Source organism: Carassius gibelio, chromosome B2 (assembly GCF_023724105.1).
Source record: "Carassius gibelio isolate Cgi1373 ecotype wild population from Czech Republic chromosome B2, carGib1.2-hapl.c, whole genome shotgun sequence".
Lineage (NCBI taxonomy): Eukaryota > Metazoa > Chordata > Actinopteri > Cypriniformes > Cyprinidae > Carassius > Carassius gibelio.
Genome location: NC_068397.1, coordinates 22,149,740 through 22,171,914, shown reverse-complemented (window position 1 = coordinate 22,171,914; position 22,175 = coordinate 22,149,740). Strand labels below are relative to the sequence as shown.

The 22,175-nt window shown below is 34.9% G+C and overlaps 2 long non-coding RNA genes and 1 gene segment (V, D, J or C); 2 read left to right on the top strand and 1 right to left on the bottom strand.

The window, feature by feature from the left end:
• The first annotated feature begins 1,747 nt into the window (after positions 1-1,747).
• LOC127951267 (T cell receptor alpha variable 5-like) lies at positions 1,748-18,469 on the top strand. The segment is given in 2 exon segments: positions 1,748-2,291; positions 17,651-18,469. Coding segments are annotated over 2 exon segments (462 nt in total).
• LOC127951274 (uncharacterized) lies at positions 5,350-7,294 on the bottom strand. 2 transcript variants are annotated; one of them, XR_008152634.1, is made up of 5 exons: positions 7,098-7,294; positions 6,768-6,826; positions 6,608-6,678; positions 5,790-5,932; positions 5,350-5,674 (listed from the first exon to the last, which is right to left on the bottom strand). It is a non-coding gene; the product is annotated as an uncharacterized LOC127951274 (long non-coding RNA). The 2 variants fall into 2 exon arrangements; XR_008152633.1 differs by having other exon boundaries at positions 6,768-7,294.
• Positions 18,470-19,026: 557 nt separating the features above from the next.
• Positions 19,027-19,729, top strand: LOC127951265 (uncharacterized). Its single transcript, XR_008152632.1, has 2 exons — positions 19,027-19,164; positions 19,292-19,729. It is a non-coding gene; the product is annotated as an uncharacterized LOC127951265 (long non-coding RNA).
• The last annotated feature ends 2,446 nt before the right edge of the window (positions 19,730-22,175 follow it).

Genomic DNA, 22,175 nt, shown 5'->3' with positions numbered 1-22,175 from the left:
ATGGTAAGCATTTTTTTGTTTCTGTATTTTTTACAAAAAAGTGTTTACTATTTTTCATATACAATACTAAATGTATTCACTTGTTTTTCCTAATAATCCATATTAATGATTTGCTTTCTCTGTCTATTGTTCCCCAGGGTCTTCGGGACAGGACAGAGTTGAACAGTCTTCAGAAGAAATGACTGCGAGTGAAGGAGCTCAAGTTATTGTATGGTGTAAATATATTACCACTGATACAGCCCCATACCTCTTCTGGTACCAACAGCTACCAAACAGATCACCAACATTCATTCTAAATAAATTAACTTACGGTGAGGGAACTACTGAGCCTGATTTTAAGAAGAGATTTTCTGCGACACTTAATTCAACATCAAAAACAGTTCCATTGATGATCAAGAACCTACATGTGTACAAAAATAAATTAAAATTTAATTTATGCATTTAGCAGACACTTTTATCCAAAGAGACTTACAGTGCATTCAGGCTGTCAATTTTTCCCTATCATTTGTTCCCGGGGATTCAAACCCCCAACCTTGCGCTTGACAACACAGTGCTTTACCAATTGAGCAACAGGAACACTGTACAAAAAATACTACTGGAACGTGTGCCATACATCAAGTACAAACACATCTTTGAATCACATTTATAACATAATCCATAAAGAGACTGATTCATTGGGTGTATAAATTGATCCTGATACTGTGAAAAAAAGATAGTTTAATCATACGGTCACTTCAAGAGCTCAATTATATAGCATGCAAATCTATATGATTTTTCTACCATTACTATATCCTATAATTTTATATAATATATAGTATTAATATATAATAACAATAAAAAATTAACTTCATGAGAATATCTCATGTTTCTATATGTAAAGGCTGGGTTTAGAATGTATCGATTTGAAAAAAAACTTTTTTTGCTATAAAAAAAGGATAAAAGAGGAGGAGTTTGGCACATAGATCTGAGATGATCTTGTTGAATTTGCTAGACTGTCACAAACCTCAGTCTTGTTACTGTGACACACTCACACACACAATGATATTTTATTTCGCCATTCTGCTCTCTTTTTTGACATGTAAGTGCATTTGTGTATGTTTTGCCAGCATGTGCATTTTGAAAAAGATCAGATAGAGAATATATACAGTATTGTACATAAATGTTACATTTCAAATGCTAAATGAGCTTGTTATATATTTTTTAAAAAGTACTGTATTTTTAATATCATGATGACAATGTAGCAACAACATTTAATATAATTGTTAACCAGTATTTTTTTATTGTAAGTACGGTATACAAATTCCCAATTTAAAACACTATTTGAAAAATAAGTTATTCATTTTCTCTTTTCCAGGGGTGAGTTTTGGAGATGAAATCACACCAGACAGCACTGAGGAATCTGCTGCAGTGGGTTCAACTGTTACTTTATCCTGCAGTTATTCCTCTGCACAAACACAATCACTTCAATGGTACCGTCAGTCTCCCGGATCTGCTCCTCAATTTCTTGTGCTCATAATGGAGAGTGTGAAAGAGACTAGGACATCTGATGTAGATCCCAGGTTCTCTACTAAGCTCAGAAAAGAAAAACAAGCAACAAAAGATATCAAACGTGTGGATCTGGAGATCTCCTCTGCTGCTGTATCAGACTCTGCTCTGTACTACTGTGCTCTGAGGCCCACAGTGACAGGAAACACCAGAACACTGTACAAAAACACAACCAATTATATGAATTATAGATAGATTATGAATGCACATCAATACTATTGTATGTGAATACTATTATTGTTATTTACTTACACTATACTCTGTAAGTCCGCGACCAAATGTTGATTTAAAAACAATTCAGCTTGATTACAGTATGTATAGGCACGCCAAGTGAATATGCTTTACCACCAAAATAAACATCATCCCTAAATTTATTCTGTGTAGATATGCACACCTAAACAGAGATTATAAAAAGTGCTATAACAAAAACAAAAATAATAAAGAATTAATACAGATTATATTGAAAAATTCTTTATCATACAATAGCGTTTGTAAGTAACCACAAGAGGGCGCAATGTACTATAGGACACGAATGACAGTGGTGTATGAAACAGATTTGAGCTGCATTTCCCTAAAGCTTTGTAAACTTAAGTACATCATAGACTCAATAAAACCAATGAATCTGGGAGGTGGGGTTTAAAACATGGATATCTGACGTTGTTGAAAAACTGCAAGTCTGTTAGAGAGAGAATAAGAAACACACACAATGATTCTCAATTCTGTAATTCTGCTTTTTGCCTTTGCATGTAAGTATTGAAGTATTTTGCATCCTAGTACTTTGAGCAGCCAGAATGACTAATTTCTTCTACAAATAAAGTTGTGTTAATTTAAGTAGTGTTTATCTTTATGTTGTTGTTGCATTCTATACTGATAAATCTAAAATGAATATACATTCAATTTAAACTACTGTTCTTAAAAAATATGATCTCCTCTTACAGATGCAGCATATGGAAATGAAATTAAACCTACCAAAACTTTGGAGTTTGCTGAGGAGGGTTCAAGTGTTACATTATCCTGCATTTATTCATCTGCATATACTCTGTACTGGTACCGTCAGTATCCCGGATCGGCTCCTCAGTTCATCGTGTTCATCTCAGACAGTGCAAAAGACGATCAGGAATCTATTGTAGATCCCAGATTCACTGCCAAAGTCACCAAAGACAAAGAAAACCATGTGGATCTGGAGATCTCCTCTGTATCTATAACAGACTCTGCTCTGTACTACTGCGCTCTGGAGCCCACAGTGACAGGAAACACAAGAACACTGTACAAAAACCTGGTTCACAGTATTGCATCTACATCACACATATCCAACCTCCTTATCTGCTATACAGTAGGTAACACAAGGGAACTCCCCTCTAATCAGTAAAAACAGTATAGATTGTCATTCACAATCACAACATAAAAAAGATAAAACTTGAAGGATTCAACACAAAGATTTAAAAGATTTAAATATGTTAAAAGATGCTTCATATACAGATATTCACATTTTATACAGCAACCATGTTTAAAGAGGTGATAAAATCATATTTATATGCATTTGCGTGCCTAAAGAGGGGTTTATATCTGAGGGTATTTTGCTGAACCTGACAGAGAGTCATAAGATCATTTAAAGGGGTCGTATGATATTTTTTTTAAAGATAATTATTTTGTGTATTTGGTGTAACAGAATATGCTGACATGCTTTAAAAAAACCACCTTATTTTTCAAATACTGTATACTATGTCCCGCCTCTCTCAAACTCCTCATTTTTTACCAAGTCCCTCTTTCCAACAAATGCAGTCTGCTCTGATTGGGCAACTGACCTAGTGCATTGTGATTGGCCAAACACCGCAAGCACTCGTCGGAAATTAGTGATGGGAAGTTCGGATCATTTTACAGACTCTGAGAGAGTGCATAAAAGCAAAAGGACAAAATTGTTCAACAACATCTGCAAGATTCGGTGAGTGATTCAGATTTGTCTTGGTACAGCGATTAGAAGTCTTACAATTGTCAGACAGGTTGCTCACATGACATCTACGTCATCAAGCTCAGTTTAAGTCTGCACAGTATGCTCGACCACCAGGAAGTGCGTGCTTCTAATTGACTTCATTTGTCTCCGTTGAATCTAATGGGGTCGCTGTGTCCATTTCTTTTACTGTCTATTGATATACCCGAACTATGAACTAATCAATTCTCTTTCCAGGTCAGGCTGCATTGGTTAAAAGTATGGGTCTTTCATGTGATTAAGGAACGAATCAAAAACCTGATAGACCCGAACTGAGAACTAATCAATTCTCTTTCCGGCTCAGGCTGCATTGACTGACACAGGTGAATTACTACTAGCGGAACAGAACCTATAGAATAATGAATGAATCATGAATGATTACCCGAGACAACTCGTTCTTCCCGAGTCACATTAAAGATTTGTTCAAAATGAACATATCATTCAAGAATGACACATCAGTATCGGAAATGTAATGCCCCTTTCCATAATGGTGAGCATCTTCTTTTAAAATAAATATAAAGACAGTTAATAATGTATTTAGTCTTGCCATCAGTTCAAGCCTGAAAGAGGAATAGAGTGGCCTGACAGACACAGTGATGAAGCTTGTATGTGTTTACAGTACACAAGCCACTGACGTTAAGATGGCTGACTCCCTGTGATGTGAGTGACTGGTTTCTCTCTCTCTCCTTCTCACAGACGCTGGGGCGAACACACATTTGTGAGAATTTGCAGCGTGTTTCAAGTAGCCCAGAGTGCAGTCTGGACGATGGGGCGGGGCGACACGTTTGGGCGGAGCGACACGTGTCGCCCCGCCCACCTCGGCGGTTATTGGTTTATGATTAAGATGAGCTTATTGGTGTACAGATGAGTGATGATTTTACAGCTTATTGGTATAGAGAATTATGACGCTGTGAGCAGGATTGGAATGCGGAAGTAGACCATAGATATACATAATAAAGGCTTTATTATGTATATCTATGAAGACACTCAGATGAACAAACTTTTAATATAAATTAAAAAGCGAATATAAAAGTTGTGTTTTTGCATTTATTTTTGCGTTTCTACAACATCCCGTATAAATACAGAGTTTTGGATTATGACGAACAGAATAGAAATAAATGGTCTACTCCCTCAACGGCTGTAGACGCTACCTCGGCATTACTCGCTGGATTTTGAAAATGACACTGCAATATAATGTGAAGTATGGTTATGTAGATAGTCAGTACCTTGATTTATATATTCAAAAAAAAAAAAAAAAAAAAAAAAAAAATATATATATATATATACATATGTGTGTGTGTGTGTAACAAATTGTCACCAGTCTCTGAACGTCACCAATAATATACTGAACATCCCCTTAGCCCCTACGAAAATTTACCATGGTTCTGCTACAAAAACTATAGTTAAACTATGGTGTTTTTATAATTACTGCACATGTTAATTAATATGCCAACAAATATTTTTACTACAATAAATCCATGGTTACTTTTTGCAAGGAAGGAACTATACAGGTTCTAAAGAACTTACCCAAAAAGACTTGTCACTTTCTGTTATTTGTTTTTTGAAGTGCACTACTGAAAACCTTATTAATCCTGAATTTATTTAGCTACCCGCTTCTAAATAAAAACATAATACATTTAATCACCCCTTTAAACACTTTATAAAATCATTGGTAATTGAAATATTACACCAAATTGTCACAACCAAATTAAGAATTCATTATGAGCAATGCATAGCAAATGATGTTACCATCAAATATGAGAAACCTTAAAGAATGATAGACTGATGTAAATGACTGAAACCTGTTGTCATGCACGTGTTTGCCATAGCTTTTTTATTAAAACATTATACACTGCAAAGTTTAACTTTAAATGACATCAATTAATACATCAAAACCAGTTGATCTCAGTCCATTCTCTATTTCCCTTCAATGAATTTAACACACAAATGTGTTTTCATGTCCTTGGAACAAAATCCTGTGTAAACAAAAGCCCAGAAGATCACCACACCGGCCTCTTCCCTGTACCCTGGTGGGTAAAACTTGAAAAGGGCTCTGCACTGCAAGCATTCCCTGATGCTGTACATCCGTCTGAACTCGTTCCGGTCAGGAGACAGGAGGACAATTCTTCCAGTTGGCCACAACTTATAGTGTAAAGAAAAAATACATGAAAGATAATAATAATAATACAAAAAAAGTTTAACAGCCTTCTACTACAAAATTCAATTGGAGAATGAGCATTAAACGGGGAAATCTTACTGTCTAGCCAGGCAAACTGTGCCGCTTTCCGAAAAACTTCTTGAGTGAGCACATCACTAAACCATCTGCAAACCAGAGAAAGTGTCAAATATGCAGAGTCACCCGCTGAAAAAATAAAATTAACTGAGGATTTCCAGGGGAAGCTGTTGAATCAAAAACATACATAGGTTTATTTATACATGTATATAAAAGTTATTAAACATTATATAAACACTGAATACAGACAACCTTGCTTTAAACAAACTCTATAGATTGTTGTCACAACTGCATACTCATTCTTTTACAATACCACTAATAAAATGTGAATATATACAGTAATGTGCAGAAGTATTAGGCATGTTAGTATTTTCTAACTGAAAAAATTTTTTTTAAGCCAATTATTTATATCTTTTGCTGTAGTGTGTCAGTAGGATATATTAGTTTACATTTCCACACATTCATTTTGCCATTAATTGTAAGAATCCAGTGAGATATTTGTATATATTTGTATGCATGATCCACATGAAGATCTTTTACATTGAATATAAATATTTCTGTCTTATATGGTGAACAAAATCCACATTAGATTGCAAACAGAAGTTATTTAAAAAACTCGCTGCTGTCTGAAAATGAATTAAGCTGAAATGTTTTTAAATGTCTTTGATGCTGATGTTTACTGATAGCTGTATATAAAATAATCCACGGTGCTGACCAATATAGTACTTGTACATAATCCCAATTTCATATCTGAACAACTATGTAGCTGTAATAACTAAAAAACCTCTGCATGTACACACATGTAATTATTAGTTCTTAATGAATGTATGTGCACAAATAACCTGCTTTGCTCGACTCTGCCTGAAGACATTGTCTTTTGTATGGTGAAGTTCCTCCCCTCAGTGGTTGAGCTCTAAAGGAAACAAATGTCAAGAGGTAGGTATATTGCTAGATATAGTACAGAGTAATGTTTCATGTAGCAACATTCAAACAGCTCCATACATTTGCGGAGTGAAGCTGTCCAGGAGAACAGAACACCACCACCTCCTGATCATGTCATCCTGAAAAATAATAATAATAATAATATACACACAATAATCATGCATGTCTGTTCAAATAACTTGACAAATGTAATGGCATACCTCTGTAAAATCAAACCTAAGAACTAAAGCCATGTACAAAGTGTACTGTTACAATCCACAAAGAACAATAAAAGAGCAATTTATAACAATTATTAACAATAATTATTCAAATTGAACGTACCATGGATAAATAAATGATCGAACATCGCATTTAATATTATAAGATATTTACACAACCACTTTTACTCACCTCATGCAATCAACGTGAAATAGCGTTTTTACTCTGCTGCTGCAGTTGCCACCGTTCTGTTTGTTTCAACGCAAACTGCCCCCTGCTGGCTCGGAGCAAAATGTCAAAGGCGGGGAAAACAAATATGGGCGGGGCGACACGTGTCGCTCCGCCTCGAAGTGTCGCCCAGCCCCAACGTCCAGACTGCACTCTGGGGTTACTCGCGTGTTTCGTTATATGCATGTGTTGTGATAATTTGCAACACTTGTGTTGTCAAACTGATAAAGATGCTTTCTTCATTTGCTGGTGTTTTTTCGATTTGTAATTATTTTACCACTGAATTAAACACAAACCTTTTCTGGTACAAACAATTACCAAACAGATCAGCAACATTCATTCTGAGTCAATACAGCACTGAGCACAGTTTCAAGAAGAGATTTTCTGCAACAATGAACTCTTCATCAAGAACATTTCCACTGATGATCAAGAATCTGCGCGTGTCTGACTCTGCTGTGTACTACTGTGCTCTGAGGCCCACAAGTGACAGAAACACACTCAACACTCAGACTGAATCACAAAACAATAAAGATAATAACATTTACAACTCAGACGCTGAATGTTTTCATCAGACTTTATTTCTCAAATTAATTTTATTAATACATTAATACATACATTAAAACAAACAAACTAGCTAATTAGGAAACTATTGCAAAATGTAACTTGATCTTCATTTTGTAATGCTTTTACCACAGGAATCATTAGCTACTTTTATATTTAATACATAACATGTTATTAACAGATCTCCTTCTCTATCTCTTTCATTCATTTGCCAAAATGAGCATCATCTCTACAAACAGCAGGAAGTCCCAGATCGACTGTATGACTCAGTTCCTGAAGAAACTCATTACAATCATCACAACCCACAGAACAGAAGAACATCAACAGAACTGATCTGACTTAGAAAACATGGACAGACACTTGCTACTGATATTAATCATGATTTCAGGTATAATACCTTTTGATGCCATTGCTAAGGAAATTAGATAATTAAGTGAAATGTGAGATCTGAAATTAACTGACTTGATTTTTAAAATATAAGCAAATATTTATGTTTATGTTTACAGGTGTGATGGCTGCAGACCAGATTGGGCCAAACAAGGGAGAAAATGTCCTCAGTACAGAAGGAGATTCTGTGACACTGAGCTGCTCATATGATACAAGCAGCAGATATGTTACACTTTACTGGTACAGACAGTATCCTAATGGAGAACCTAAGTATTTAATATGGAAATATGCTCGGGAATGGAGTGGTACTGGGAGCCCAGCTGAATCTCGCTTTCATTCGACGACATCAGAAAAATCCACTGAACTCATTATCACTGGAGTAACTCTGTCAGATTCAGCTCTCTATTATTGTGCTCTAAGAGTAGGAGCCCAGTGATACAAAGTCTTTGTGAACCCGTACAAAAACTCAAATTATTTTTTCCCTTTGATCTCAAACCACATCAAACCCACACTCTATAACACACACAATATAATTACACTTGTGGAAACACCTGTGTGAGAGTGTGATTCATAATTAATCAGAATATGTTTTGTTTAAAAAAAGAGGTAGAAGTGAAGCTATACACAAAAGAAGATTTTGCATTCTGACACTTACAGACTACTGTACATAATAAATTCAGTTCATTTCAGATAACAACATGTATGTGTGTGTGTGTGTATATATATACACATTTAAAGATTTGTTGATTATTATCTGTAATAATTAAAAGTATTTATCACAACTAGCAAAATATTCTTGTTGCCCAAAATGATGTGGTAAAATGATTAATTCAAATATCAATTCAACTTTTCAAGTTTATTGATTTTTAATTCTAATTAATGTACAGTAAATATTTTGTGGAAACTGAACAAAACCATTACTGAGTACTGACATCGACAAAATTGTCATTTTTAGGTGGACACAATCATAATGACTTTACAGAATTTTATCAAAGTAATAACCTAATGATAGTATTTTTCTAAAAGAAACAATTCAATAAATTATTACAGAATTGTCCATTTATCATAAATTCTAGTATTGGAATAGTCTATAAAACAATAATGAATTAATTTACTTAAAGCATTGTTAACTTTTTGGTTAACAATGCAGAAATCTGAAGAAGCAAGTCATCAAAGAAGAAGACTTGCACAGCATTTCATGAAGAGCAGAAAGATCTTTAGTGCTAAAGACTGAAAAGCATAAATCAGAGTGTGCTGACTCAAGATAGAGTTGGACAGCCTTCTGGAGAAAAGACTGCAAATAAAGGAAATCTAGCTATTCTACTGTGCAATTATTTTACCACAGCTACAAAGTAATACTTCTATTTCTTCTGGTACAACAACTAGCTAGTAGCATTTATGCCGAGTGTACAGTATTTACTTTTTGTGAAGGATCTACCAAGCCTGATTTTAAGGAGAGATTTTTTTTATCTTCATACGAAGAACAGTTCCACTGATAATCCAGAGTGTGCGTATGTCAGATTTTGCTGTGTACTACTGTACTCTAAAACACACTCATACAAAAACATGAAAAAAATCATAACTGCTCAATACTGCTCCTGAATAAGCATCAATCCTCTGCAGTCCTAATCACAGAAAGATACTGTACAACATCTTATAACAACTTTCACACTTAATGTACTTGGAACGTCCAAACTCAAAACACATGAGCCTAAAACCATCACAACAAAGTCATTAATGTCTGTATTTTTTTGAAAATCATCTGTTAAAAAAAAAAAAAGAAAAATATATAATTTCTTGCAGTTGCAAAAGCCTTCCTCTAAGCAAAAACATGAGAAGCAGCAGATGATATCATGATTTCAGGTACAATATGACTCTTTAATAATTACAGGTGTATCCAGACACATCCAATGGGATATTGTTTTGTAACTTGACTCTTATTTTGTTTGCTTGTTTTAGGTGTGATGACTGCAGACCAGATTAGACCAAATCAAGAAACTAGTGTCATGAAGAAGGAAGATGAGACTGTGACCCTCAGCTGCACATATGATACAAGCAGCAGTTATGTTAGACTTTATTGGTACAGACAGTATCCTAATGGAGAGCTTCACTATTTAATATATAAGACTGTAGGAGGTGGAAGTGGGAGCTCCGATGATCCCCGCTTTCTGTCGACTACACCACAATCATCCACTAAACTCATTATTACTGGTGTAACTCTGTCAGATTCAGTTCTCTATTACTGTGCTCTCAGAGTTGGAGCACAGTGCTATAAAATCTATGTGAAGCTGTACAAAAACTCAAACAAATTTTTCCCTTTGATGTCAAGCATTGTCAGACCCACAATCTATAATTTACAGAATATAATTATACTTTTATGTTTATACATTTAAATGCTGTATTAATAGTTTATTTGCAAGGGATACATTTGCACCATCAATAACACCACTGTAAAAAAACAGAAACATTTGAGGGAAAATTTTAAGAGAAAAACATCTACCTTATTTGTAAATATGATGGAAATGGAAGCTTCAGTGCAATTTCTACTAGAAAGGCTTCTTATATTTTTTGTTTGTATTGTTTTAATCCCCCTGCTGTTTTATTTGTATAATTTATTTTTTGTTATTATTGTTCATTTTTATGTTGTTGATTTATATTTTTTGTATACTTTTTGTGAACTGTGAGCTGCAATAAAAAAAAAAAAAAATACTAGAAAGGCTTCTTCTTCTTTTCAAGTATAATGGCGGTTGGCAAACCAAACTTAAATGGTGCATTCCCACCACCTACTGGATTGGAGTGTGGATAACATTATGGTATTGACCATTGATTGAAATCCTGTTAATTAAATGAGTGTCTTTTTAGAAATTAAATACTTCTTCCTATATTTTAAATTGCTTTGGGCCATTACCTAATAAAGCTTGGATAGAAAAAAACTTCAATTTCTCTTACTGCTTGAAATAATTCAAATCTTTCTCTTGCATAAGCCTCACATTTTAATAATACATGTACTACTGTTTCCATATTTTCCAAACTACATTTGTCACAATACCCAGTCTGGTGTTTCCGAATCCTGACCATACTTTGATTTAGTAGACAATGGCCAATGCGCATTCTTGAAATTAAAACACCCTTCCTCCGATTTCCAGTGTTTCTTCTTTCTAAACCAACTGTTCCTTGAATGTTGTATAAAGGTTGACCCTTATTTCCACTCTCCCCCTCCTTCTGCCATTTCTTGCTAATTTTATTTGCTATTATACTTTTTATCTCAGTCTTACTCAATGCAATTTTAATATCAACTTCTGGAAATGTATGGCCTGTTTGGCTAAACTATCCACCTCTTAATTTCCTGCCACCTGTCATGCTGTCTGGTCTCTGTTTCCCTGGGTGTCCACTAGTGGGCTCACTTCCCCTTAGGCACTTCACCGTAGGCACTAGATTTCCTCGAGTCTTGTCCTGTCATCACAGTAATTGCACTCCGGTTAATTGCACCAGGTGCAGGAACTCTATTGTCATTAGCCTCCCTATAAATTCCAGTCTTTTCCTGTTGTTTGTTTGGAGTCCTTACCCTTCGTGTGTCCCCCCGAGTTTCTTCCTGCCTGCTCGTCCTCCGAGTCATCTCGCATTCCGAGTTCCCTTTTCCTGTCCCTTTCATTTGTTTGGACTGTCTTTTTGGTTTTGAACTTGGCTGTATTCGACTACGATTTGGATTACCATATATTAAATACCTGCAATTGGATCTCTTGCTCTCCCTGTGTCTCTCTGGGTACACGATCGTCACACCACCCCCATATGAACTGTTATTCAAAGAAAATGATTATTGATTCCCAATTGTCTGGTTCTAAAAAGACTTTGTAATATTTAATAAATTAAGTCCTGTCTAGCTGCAGAAATTGCACTTTCTAGACTTTCAATTGCAGATAGAGAGTCTGTGCATATAACTGATCTTATAGGCTGAACTTCTTCAACCCACTGTAATGCTAATATAATTGCTATTAATGCTATTATTAAGATGTTCTTTTCAAAATGTTTACTTTAAATTAAGGTATAAATACACCATGCTACCATAATCTATAGTTGCTCCAGCTTAGGGCCACATAAATACTTTTGAGCAATTTCTGATATGCTCTCCATTTAGCTCCAGCTAGACATCTCATTATATTTATTGCTTTTTTAAATGTATCTATTATTTTCTGTATATGTACTCTGAAATTAAATTGAGTCCATTCATACTCCTAAAAACCTAACAACTGATGCTCCAATGTTTCTCTATACATTTTAATATTTATAGTATAGGGTTCGTCTTCTTTTTTGAAAAACAAACTGCTTGTGTTTTTGCCATGGAGAGTCTAAAGCCCTATTTATTTGCTCAGTTTTCTATCAAACTGACAGCATTTTGAACATTTTCCTGTACAAACTTAACATTCATACCTCTTTTCCATATTGCAGCACCATCAGCATATAAGGATTTCCCTATCCCAGGTTCTATCTGAGAAAAGATGTCATTGATATTTAAGTTTCTAAAATAGGACTGCTGACACTTCCTTGAAGAGATCCATTCTCTTCGGGAATACACACATCCCACTCTGACTTGAATAGTTCTATTTAACAGAAAGTTCATAACCCAGTTATACATTTTACCTTTTATTCCCATCATATCCATATGATATGCCTTTTCAACATCAATGTCTTGTGTCAGCTTCCAAACACATCACAGAATCCATAATTTTTCCTCCCTTTTCTGAAGCCACTTTGGTAAGGGGAGAATATATCCCTCCTCTCGATAACATAAACCAGCCTGCTTATTACCATATGCTCCATAATCTTTCATATATTTGAGGTTAGATTCATAGGTCTATAATTAATGGGTTGTGTATGATCTTTTCTTGGTTTTGCTACTGGGATAATTACTCCATGTTTCCATTCCATAGGCAGCTTTCCTGAATTCCATACCTTATTATAAAGATTTAAAATGACATTTAATGAAGGATCTGATAAATGCTTAATCATTTCATAGCATATCTCATGATCCTACCTTGAGAAGTTTGTTTGATCCCACCAATTGTACATACAAAGTTAATTCATAATCCAATGGATCTCCAGTTGACTCCTCAACTTCCAATATATGTGGATTCTTCCTCACGCTCTGTTCCCTTATCTTCATCATGTCATTTGATATATTTTCATTACTATGTCCTTTCACAAATGTTTGTGCTAGTATCTCTGCCTTCCTGCTATCGGACACAACTACTTCCTAATGAATTATCGTTGGAATAGTATTATTTCTTTGTTTTCCTCCCATCTTTCTAATCATATTCCAAATCTTGTTGATTTCAATGTTTCCCCCAATATTATTGCAGTACTCTACAATAATTTATTTTTGCTGTCCTGATAACACTCCTCACAATTGCCTGAGCTTTTTTATAAACAATAAAGTCATAATAGCTAAACGATCCTCTTACTTTTTAAGTGTTTTGTTTCTTTCTTTAATTGCCTCATTGCATTCTTCATTCCACCATGGAACAATTTTCCTACATGTCTTCTTTCTACCAAATACTTCTTTTGCTGTGCTACTAAGAACCTCACTGATTTTTTTTAATTCAAAACATCAATATCTTCCAACCATTTTGTTTTGGCATATCTCACTGTACAACTCCCAATTTCCTGATTTAAAATTCCACCTAGGAATGCTTTCCTGTTTTTATTGCGTGTACTCCAATTGTACTGCAAACAGGAAAATGATCACTACTAATTGTACTTTCTAATAGTACGCTGTGGCGCTGGGCTAGCGGTCATCTTGTCTGGAGAGACGGGTGTGGTCTGTATATCCCATTGGCTACGATGTTTAAGGTAACTGGTAAACCCCCAAAAGTCCAGGATCTCCAGCCCAGGCAAAGAGTCATCCAGGCAATCATTGTATAGGTGCTTCAGGGCCTCATCATCTAAAAATCAAAATTAAATCTGCAATCAATCATCACTTCTCAGGGTAAGAAGATTGAATGTGTATAAATACAGATATCTCGGTATTTTAATAGATGAATCTCTTTCTTTTACTTCTCATATTCAGCAGCTAGCAAAAAGATTAAAACTTAAACTAGGGTTTTATTTAAGAATCAAATCCTGTCTCTCATTCAAATCTAAAAAGAGGTTAGTTGCTGGTACTTTGTCTATTATTGACTATGGTGATGTTTTATATATGCATGCTTCGTCTCAAAGTTTACATGCACTGGATACTATATACCATGGAGCTTTGAGGTTCATCACTGGTCTTAAAGTCCTCACTCACCACTGTGAACTGTATGAACATGTTGGATGGTCTTCTCTGTCAACACGGAGGCTTCAACACTGGTATGTTTTCATATATAAGGCTATTTTAGGTCTTCTTCCATCCTACCTTCCGACCTACATCAGTGTAAAAAATACTGGGACTCACAGTCTTCGGCCCCAGGATCTTGTTCTTCTGTCTGTACCAAATGTTAGAACTGAGCTGGGGAAAAAGGCGTTTAACTTTGCTGCTCCCTTTGCATGGAACAAGTTACAGAAAGATTTGAAACTTAATAAGCTTGTCTCATCGGTTACTTTTAAGAGGATATTAACTGACTTGGAAGCAGCCACATCTGGCTGTAGTTGTTCTGCATGATATGCTAAGGACTTGTGGTTGTTGTATCTGCTATTTTAGTTGTCTTATGTTATTGTGTATTCGGTGTTGTATGTATGGTTAAACTGCTGCCAAGGAAACTGGGTGATGGAAATTAAGGACTCCATGAAACAGATAGAAAACAGACCGGTTTAAATAGACAGATAATGACGATGAAAGTAAAGACACCTGAGTGCAATTAACAGGTGTGCAATTACCGTGACGAAGGGACAAGGCTTTGTGGGAAATGAAGTGCCTGCGGTGAGGTGCCTATGGGGAAGTGAGACCACTAGTGGACACCCAGGGATACACAGAACAGACACCGTGACATCATACCTTTATAACAAAAATTATTCCGGGTTTGCAAGATGAAGTTATGTTTATCAATTTCAAACTTCCTCCACAAGGGGTTAGCATTGCTCCCTCCATGTATGAGTATATCATGTGACATGATACAAACATTTAAAGAAGAGCTCTATGACACAGAGCTTTTGAGAGCAGAGTTGAGTGAATGTTTGTTCAAAGATCAACTATGTTTAGATGGGCTTTAATTTCTCTGTGCTTCATAGCTCATTGTGATGGTAAGCATTTTTTTGTTTCTGTATTTTTAACAAAAAGTGTTTTTTTTTTTTTTCATATGGGATACCAAATATGTTCACTTGTTTTTCATAAAGATTCATCTTAATGATTTACTTTCTCTGTCTATTGTTCCCCAGTGTCTTTGGGACAGGACAGAGTTGAACAATCTTCAGAAGAAATGACTGCGAGTGAAGCAGCTCAAGTTATTGTATGGTGTAAATATATTACCACTGATACAGACCCATACTTCTTCTGGTACCAACAGCTACCAAACAGATCACCAACATTCATTCTAAATAAATTAACTTACGGTGAGGGAACTACTGAGCCTGATTTTAAGAAGAGATTTTCTGCGACACTTAATTCAACATCAAAAACAGTTCCACTGACAATCAAAGATGTGCGTGTGTCTGACTCTGCTGTGTACTACTGTGCTCTGAGGCCCACAGTCACAGGAAACACAACAACACTGTACAAAAAATACTACTGGAACCTATGCCATACATCAAGTACAAACACATCTTTGAATCACATTTATTTTCATAACATAACATAATCCATAGAGACTGATTCATTGGGTGTATAAATTGATCCTGATACTGTGAAAAAAGATAGTTTAATCATACAGTTACTTCAAGAGCTCAATTATATAGCATGCAAATCTACATGATTTATCTACCACTACTATAACATATCATTTGATATAATATATAATATAATGCAATATAGTATATACATTAATACAGTATATATTTTTTTAAAAATTCCTGCGTGAGAAAAGCTCATGTTACTTCATGTACAGGCTGGGTTTAGAATATATAGATTTGAAAAAAAAATATCGCCATAAGATATGGATAAAAGAGGTGGAGTTTGGCAAATAGATCTGAGATGATGTTGAATTTGCTAGACTGTCACAAACCTCAGTCCTGTTGCTGTCACACACACACACACTCACACACAAAATGATACTTCATTTCCTCATTTTGCTTTCTTCTTCGACATGTAAGTGCATTTGTGTATGTTTTGCATGCATGTGCATTTTGAAAAAGATCAGATAGAGAATATTTACAGTATTATACATCATTTTCACATTTCAATTGCTAAATGAGCTTATTATATTTTTTAAAAAGTATTGTATTTTTAATACCATGATGACAATGTAGCAGCATTTAATAATCGTTATCTAATTGATTTATTGTCAGGATACAATTTCACAATTTAAAACACTATTTGAAAAATAAGTTATTCATTTTCTCTTTTCCAGGGGTGAGTTTTGGAGATGAAATCACACCAGACAGCACTGAGGAATCTACTGCAGTGGGTTCAGCTGTTACTTTATCCTGCAGTTATTCCTCTGCACAAACACAATCACTTCAATGGTACCGTCAGTCTCCCGGATCAGCTCCTCAATTTCTTGTGCTCATAATGGAGAGTGTGAAAGAGACTAGGACATCTGATGTAGATCCCAGGTTCTCTACTAAGCTCAGAAAAGAAAAACAAGCAACAAAAGAAATCAATCGTGTGGATCTGGAGATCTCCTCTGCTGCTGTATCAGACTTGTACTACTGTGCTCTGAGGCCCACAGTGACAGGAAACACCAGAACACTGTACAAAAACACAAACAATTATATGAATTATAGGTAATGAATGCACATTTTAAAAATATGAATACTATTATTTTTAATTATTTACACTACACTCTATTTCCCTGACTAAATGTTGATTTAAAAACAATACAACTTGCTTACAGTATATGTATAGGCATGCCAAATGAATGTTTTTTTTACCACCAAAATAAACATCATCCCTAAATTTATTCTGTGTGGATATGCACATCTAAACAGAGACTATAAAAAGTGCTATAACAAAAAACAAAAGAATGAAAAATGTATACAGATTATATTCAAATTCTTTTAACATACAATAGAGTTAGTAAGTAACCACAAGAGGGCGCAATGCACTATAGGACATGAATAGTAATCAAATGACAGTTGTACATGAAACACATATCGTAGACCCATTAAAACCAATGAATCTGGGAGGTGGGGTTTAAAACATTGATATCTGATGTGATCTTGTAAAACTTCAAGTCTGTTAGAGAGAGAATAAGAAACACACACAATGATTTTCCATTCTGTAATTCTGCTTTTTGCCTTTACATGTAAGTACTGAAGTGTTTTCCATCCTAGTACTTTGAGCAGCCAGAATGACTAATTTCTTCTCAAAATTAAGATTTTTTTTATTTTTATTTTTTAATTTTTTATGTTGTACATTGCATTCTATACTGATAAATCTAAAATGAATATACATTCATTTTAAACAACTGTACTTAAAAAAATATGATCTCCTCTTGCAGATGCAGCATATGGAAATGAAATTAAACCTACCAAAACTTTGGAGTTTGCTGAGGAGGGTTCAAGTGTTACATTATCCTACAGTTATTCATCTGCATTAACTCTCTACTGGTACCGTCAGTATCCCGGATCGGCTCCTGAGTTTATTGTGTTCATCTCAGGCAGTGCAAAAGATGATCAGGAATCTATTGTAGATCCCAGATTCACTGCCAAAGTCACCAAAGACAAAGAAAACCATGTGGATCTGAAGATCTCCTCTGTATCTATAACAGACTCTGCTCTGTACTACTGCGCTCTGCAGCCCACAGTGACAGGAAACACAAGAACACTGTACAAAAACCTGGTTCACAGTATTGCATCTACATCACACATATCCAAGCTCCATATCTGCTGTAACACAAGGGAACTACCCTCTAATCAGTAAAAACAGTATAGATTGTCATTCACAATCACAACATAAAAAATATATAACATGCAGGGTTAAAGATTAAAAAACAAAGGTTTAAAAATGTTAAAAGATGCTTCTCCAGATATTCATAACATTTTATACAGCAACCATGTTAAAAGGGTGATAAAATCATATTTATATGCATTTTCTTTTTCCCAGCTGCAGGAAAGAAGGGTTTATATCTGAGGGTATTTTAATGAACCTGACAGAGACTGAGTCATAAGATCATTTAAACTCAGACTGTAAGCATGCAGTACATTCAATGATATGATGCTCTAGTGGTTAATAAACAGAACTGCTTGCGGAAGGACATTGTAGCCGGAGCTACTTCTCTCTGTTTATGTCTATGAAGAATCACAAAGGTTACTCCGCCGTGGTATACCCGAAGCAATCTAAAATAGTCAGAATATAAACACTTATTATAGGTGCACCCTAGTGATTCAGGACAGGTTAAAACCACGGTTTGGAAAATGGATTCATGGTGTACTCGCTTAGTATATACATTTTTCTACATTTTGAACACAAACAAAGTTACGGACCGCAGCTCTGATTGGTTGTTTCTTACCGGGAGCGATGTATTTCTGCAAATGGCAGTAGGACCACTGGGAGGAGACAGAGGAGCTTGCTTTTTTCACAGATTATCTGTCTCAAATTCTACTGTCATGACATAATGACAGGTTTAACAAATGTGTAAATGTTTTTTTTTTTTTTTTTTTTTTTTTTTTTACAAAAGTTACCTACTGCAGCTTTAAAACATTCAGATATAAAACATAAGAATAGTGGTGATCAAGCATTTGGTCAAAAACACTATTTATACCAAACATAATTGCTCAAGGTTTGAAAAATAACAATGTTTAGCAATTTCAAACTTCCTCCACAAGAGGTCAGCCTTTGCTCTCTGCATGTATGAGTTTATCATGTGACATGATACAAACATTTAAAGAAGAGCTTTATGTGAATCACAGAGCTTTTGAGAGCAGAGTCAAGTTAATTTTCTGTTCTTTTACCATAGATCAACTATGTTTAGATTGGCTTTGATTTCTCTATGCGTCATAGCACATTATGATGGTAAGCAAATTTTTGTTTCTATGTTTAAACAGAAAAAGGTTTACTTAAGTATAGGTTACTAAATGTTTACACTTATTTTCTCTTATAATTAATGTTAATGATTTACTTTTTTACTAAAATTTTCCAGTGTCTTTGGGACAGGACAGGGTTGAACAGTCTTCACGAGAAATTACTGAAGATGAAAGAGATCAAGTTATTGTAAGGTGTAATTATTTTGCCACTGATAAAAACATAAACCTTTTCTGGTACAAACAACTACCAAACAGATCACCAACATTAATTCTGGGTCAATACAGCACTGAGCTGGAATTTAAGAAGAGATTTTCTGCAACAATGAACTCTACATCATTTCCACTGATGATCAAGAACCTACATGTGTCTGACTCTGCTGTGTACTACTGTGCTCTGAGGCCCACAGTGACAGAAACACACTCAACACTCACACAAGAACAGAGGAAGTGCTCAGCTATATGATACGTATGCACATTCATCTTACTGTATATGATCTTGTTACATTTTCTAGACTGAATCACAAAACAATAAAGAGAATAACATTTACAACTCAGACACTGAATGTTTTCATCAGACTTTATTTCTCAAATTACCTTTATTAATAGATCAATACATATATTACAACAAACAAACTAGCTAATTAGAAAACTATTACGAAATGAAACTTGATTTTACCAAGATGTAAAGGTGAGCGTGATTTCACCAAGTACAACATTCCAATATTCCAATCAACCAATTGAATTTCTGTTAGAAATTCAAGAAATTTCTGATATGGGCTTTAAATCAGGGTTAGGTGTTTCTACACTCTTGTTAATCAGCCTGGTCTTGACTTGAAAACAACAACAACAAAAACATCATTTTAGATTTTTAGGGTAATATGCAAAAATTTCAGATATCATCAATATTTATAACAAATTAATTTCACAATGTCAATCAGCAAATGTTGCCACAAGTTGTCAGGATCTATTTTAAATTAATATTAAAATAGCTGCAAATGTCAAGAACCGAATGAAGACTGCAGAATTCTGATCAAACAAGTCAACGTAGATAAACTCTGAAACGTTTCTGGATGGTGAAGTTAATCATAAAAAATAAACCTTTATGTCAAGAAGTGTGTCCTCTGTATGTCCACTGCTACAAAATGAAAACCGTATTTGCCTATGTGTGTTAGAAATACATAAATTCACCACTGGAGGGCAAAACCAAAAAGAGCTATGAAGTCAAGTCAAGTCAACAGTGTGCTGCTGTATGTGAGGATTTAGACCTTCTTGAAGACTTGAAATATCAAGAGAGTATATCAGCAGAGAGGAAACAGAGAGCTACAGTAAAGACAGAGAGACACGTTCATTAGAGCACACACCAAAATATTAATTTCACTTCAACAATGGAAAAAGTGATGATTATTATGCTTTTCATCTCAGCACAGGACTTTGGTAAGAAAGATTAATTTCTGTATACTTTAGCATCTGTTTAAGTTATGTCAATTATAAATCGTTAAATCTATTTTTCCAGTGTGCTGGGGGCAAGACAAAGTTGAACAGCCTTCTGAAGAAATGACTGCAGATGAAGGAGATCCAGTCACTCTACAGTGCAATTATTCTACCAGTGCTACAAATGTATATATTTACTGGTACAAACAGCTACCAAACAGATCACCAACATTCATGCTGAGTAAATTTAGTTTTGGTAAAGGAAATACAGAGGATGAATTTAAGGACAGATTTTCTGCAACACTAGACTCCAAATCAAAAACAGTTCCACTGGCAATCCAGGATGTGCGTGTGTCTGACTCTGCTGTGTACTACTGTGCTCTGCAGCCCACAGTGACTGAAACACACTCAACACTCACACAAAAAGTGTATCTACCACAATCCACTCCTGTCATCATAAATCAAAAAAAAAATCATACAATCAAAAAAAAAAAAAAAAAAAGAATAAAAAATCTGCAATGATTTACTCACCCTCATCTTATCCTAGCCGTATTACTTTCTTATGCAGAACACAAAACAAAATAGTTAGAAAAATGCTGGTAACCGAAGATTGACTTACAGTACAACCAAAAAATGAATTCCACTGTATAGACAAAAAACTAATTTACTAACTTTATACCTGATTTTCTAATATCTGTATTACTATGCATTTTTGCTTACATAAAAAGGAGAGACTACTAAAATATCATATTCTTTTAAAGTTAAAGCAAATTACTCTACAATGCTATGAGCCCTAAGTTTCCTAATGAATAAAACCCTTCAGTCAAGCTATCTCTGCACTGGTATAGTCAGACTCCTCCTCCAGGTGTTTGTAAATGTGTTCAGTGTTACTTTAGCAAAGAGAGACTGATTTAACAAGGAGTCAGAACTGCTTGTGTGTTCATTCAGTTTGATTTGATTTACCACAGCATAATTATTCTGATGATGACACATTGGGAAAAATATTTAGTGTTGTTTATCTCATATTTCTTGGGTAAGTTGAGTCTTAAACATAATTCCTTGTGAATTCAATGAATTAATAATTGAATGAATTAAACTGGCAAATGGTTTTTCTAAATTCCAGGATGTAAATCTGAGGATGCTGTCCAGCAGAATATGAGAGTTCAAACAGCAGATGAAGGTGCAGCTGTAATAATTGATTGTACATATATAAGCACTGATGCAAGCCCTACTCTCTTCTGGTATCAGCAACAAGTAAATGGATTCCCAAAGTATATGCTGAACAGAGTTGGTACTTATGGAAATAATGAGGAAGAGTTCAAGAAAAGATTTAATGCAAGCCTGAACACAAAAACCAAATCAGTTCCTCTGACAATCCAGGATGTGCGTGTGTCTGACTCTGCTGTGTACTACTGTGCTCTGCGGCCCACAGTGACTGAAACACACTCAACACTCATACAAAAACTGTGTGAGCATTCACAAGTTTGGTAATATTACAATGTTTAGTTTTTCATTTTGTCTTCTTATTGTCACATATTTTAATTAGTGTTATTATCAATACAATTAAAC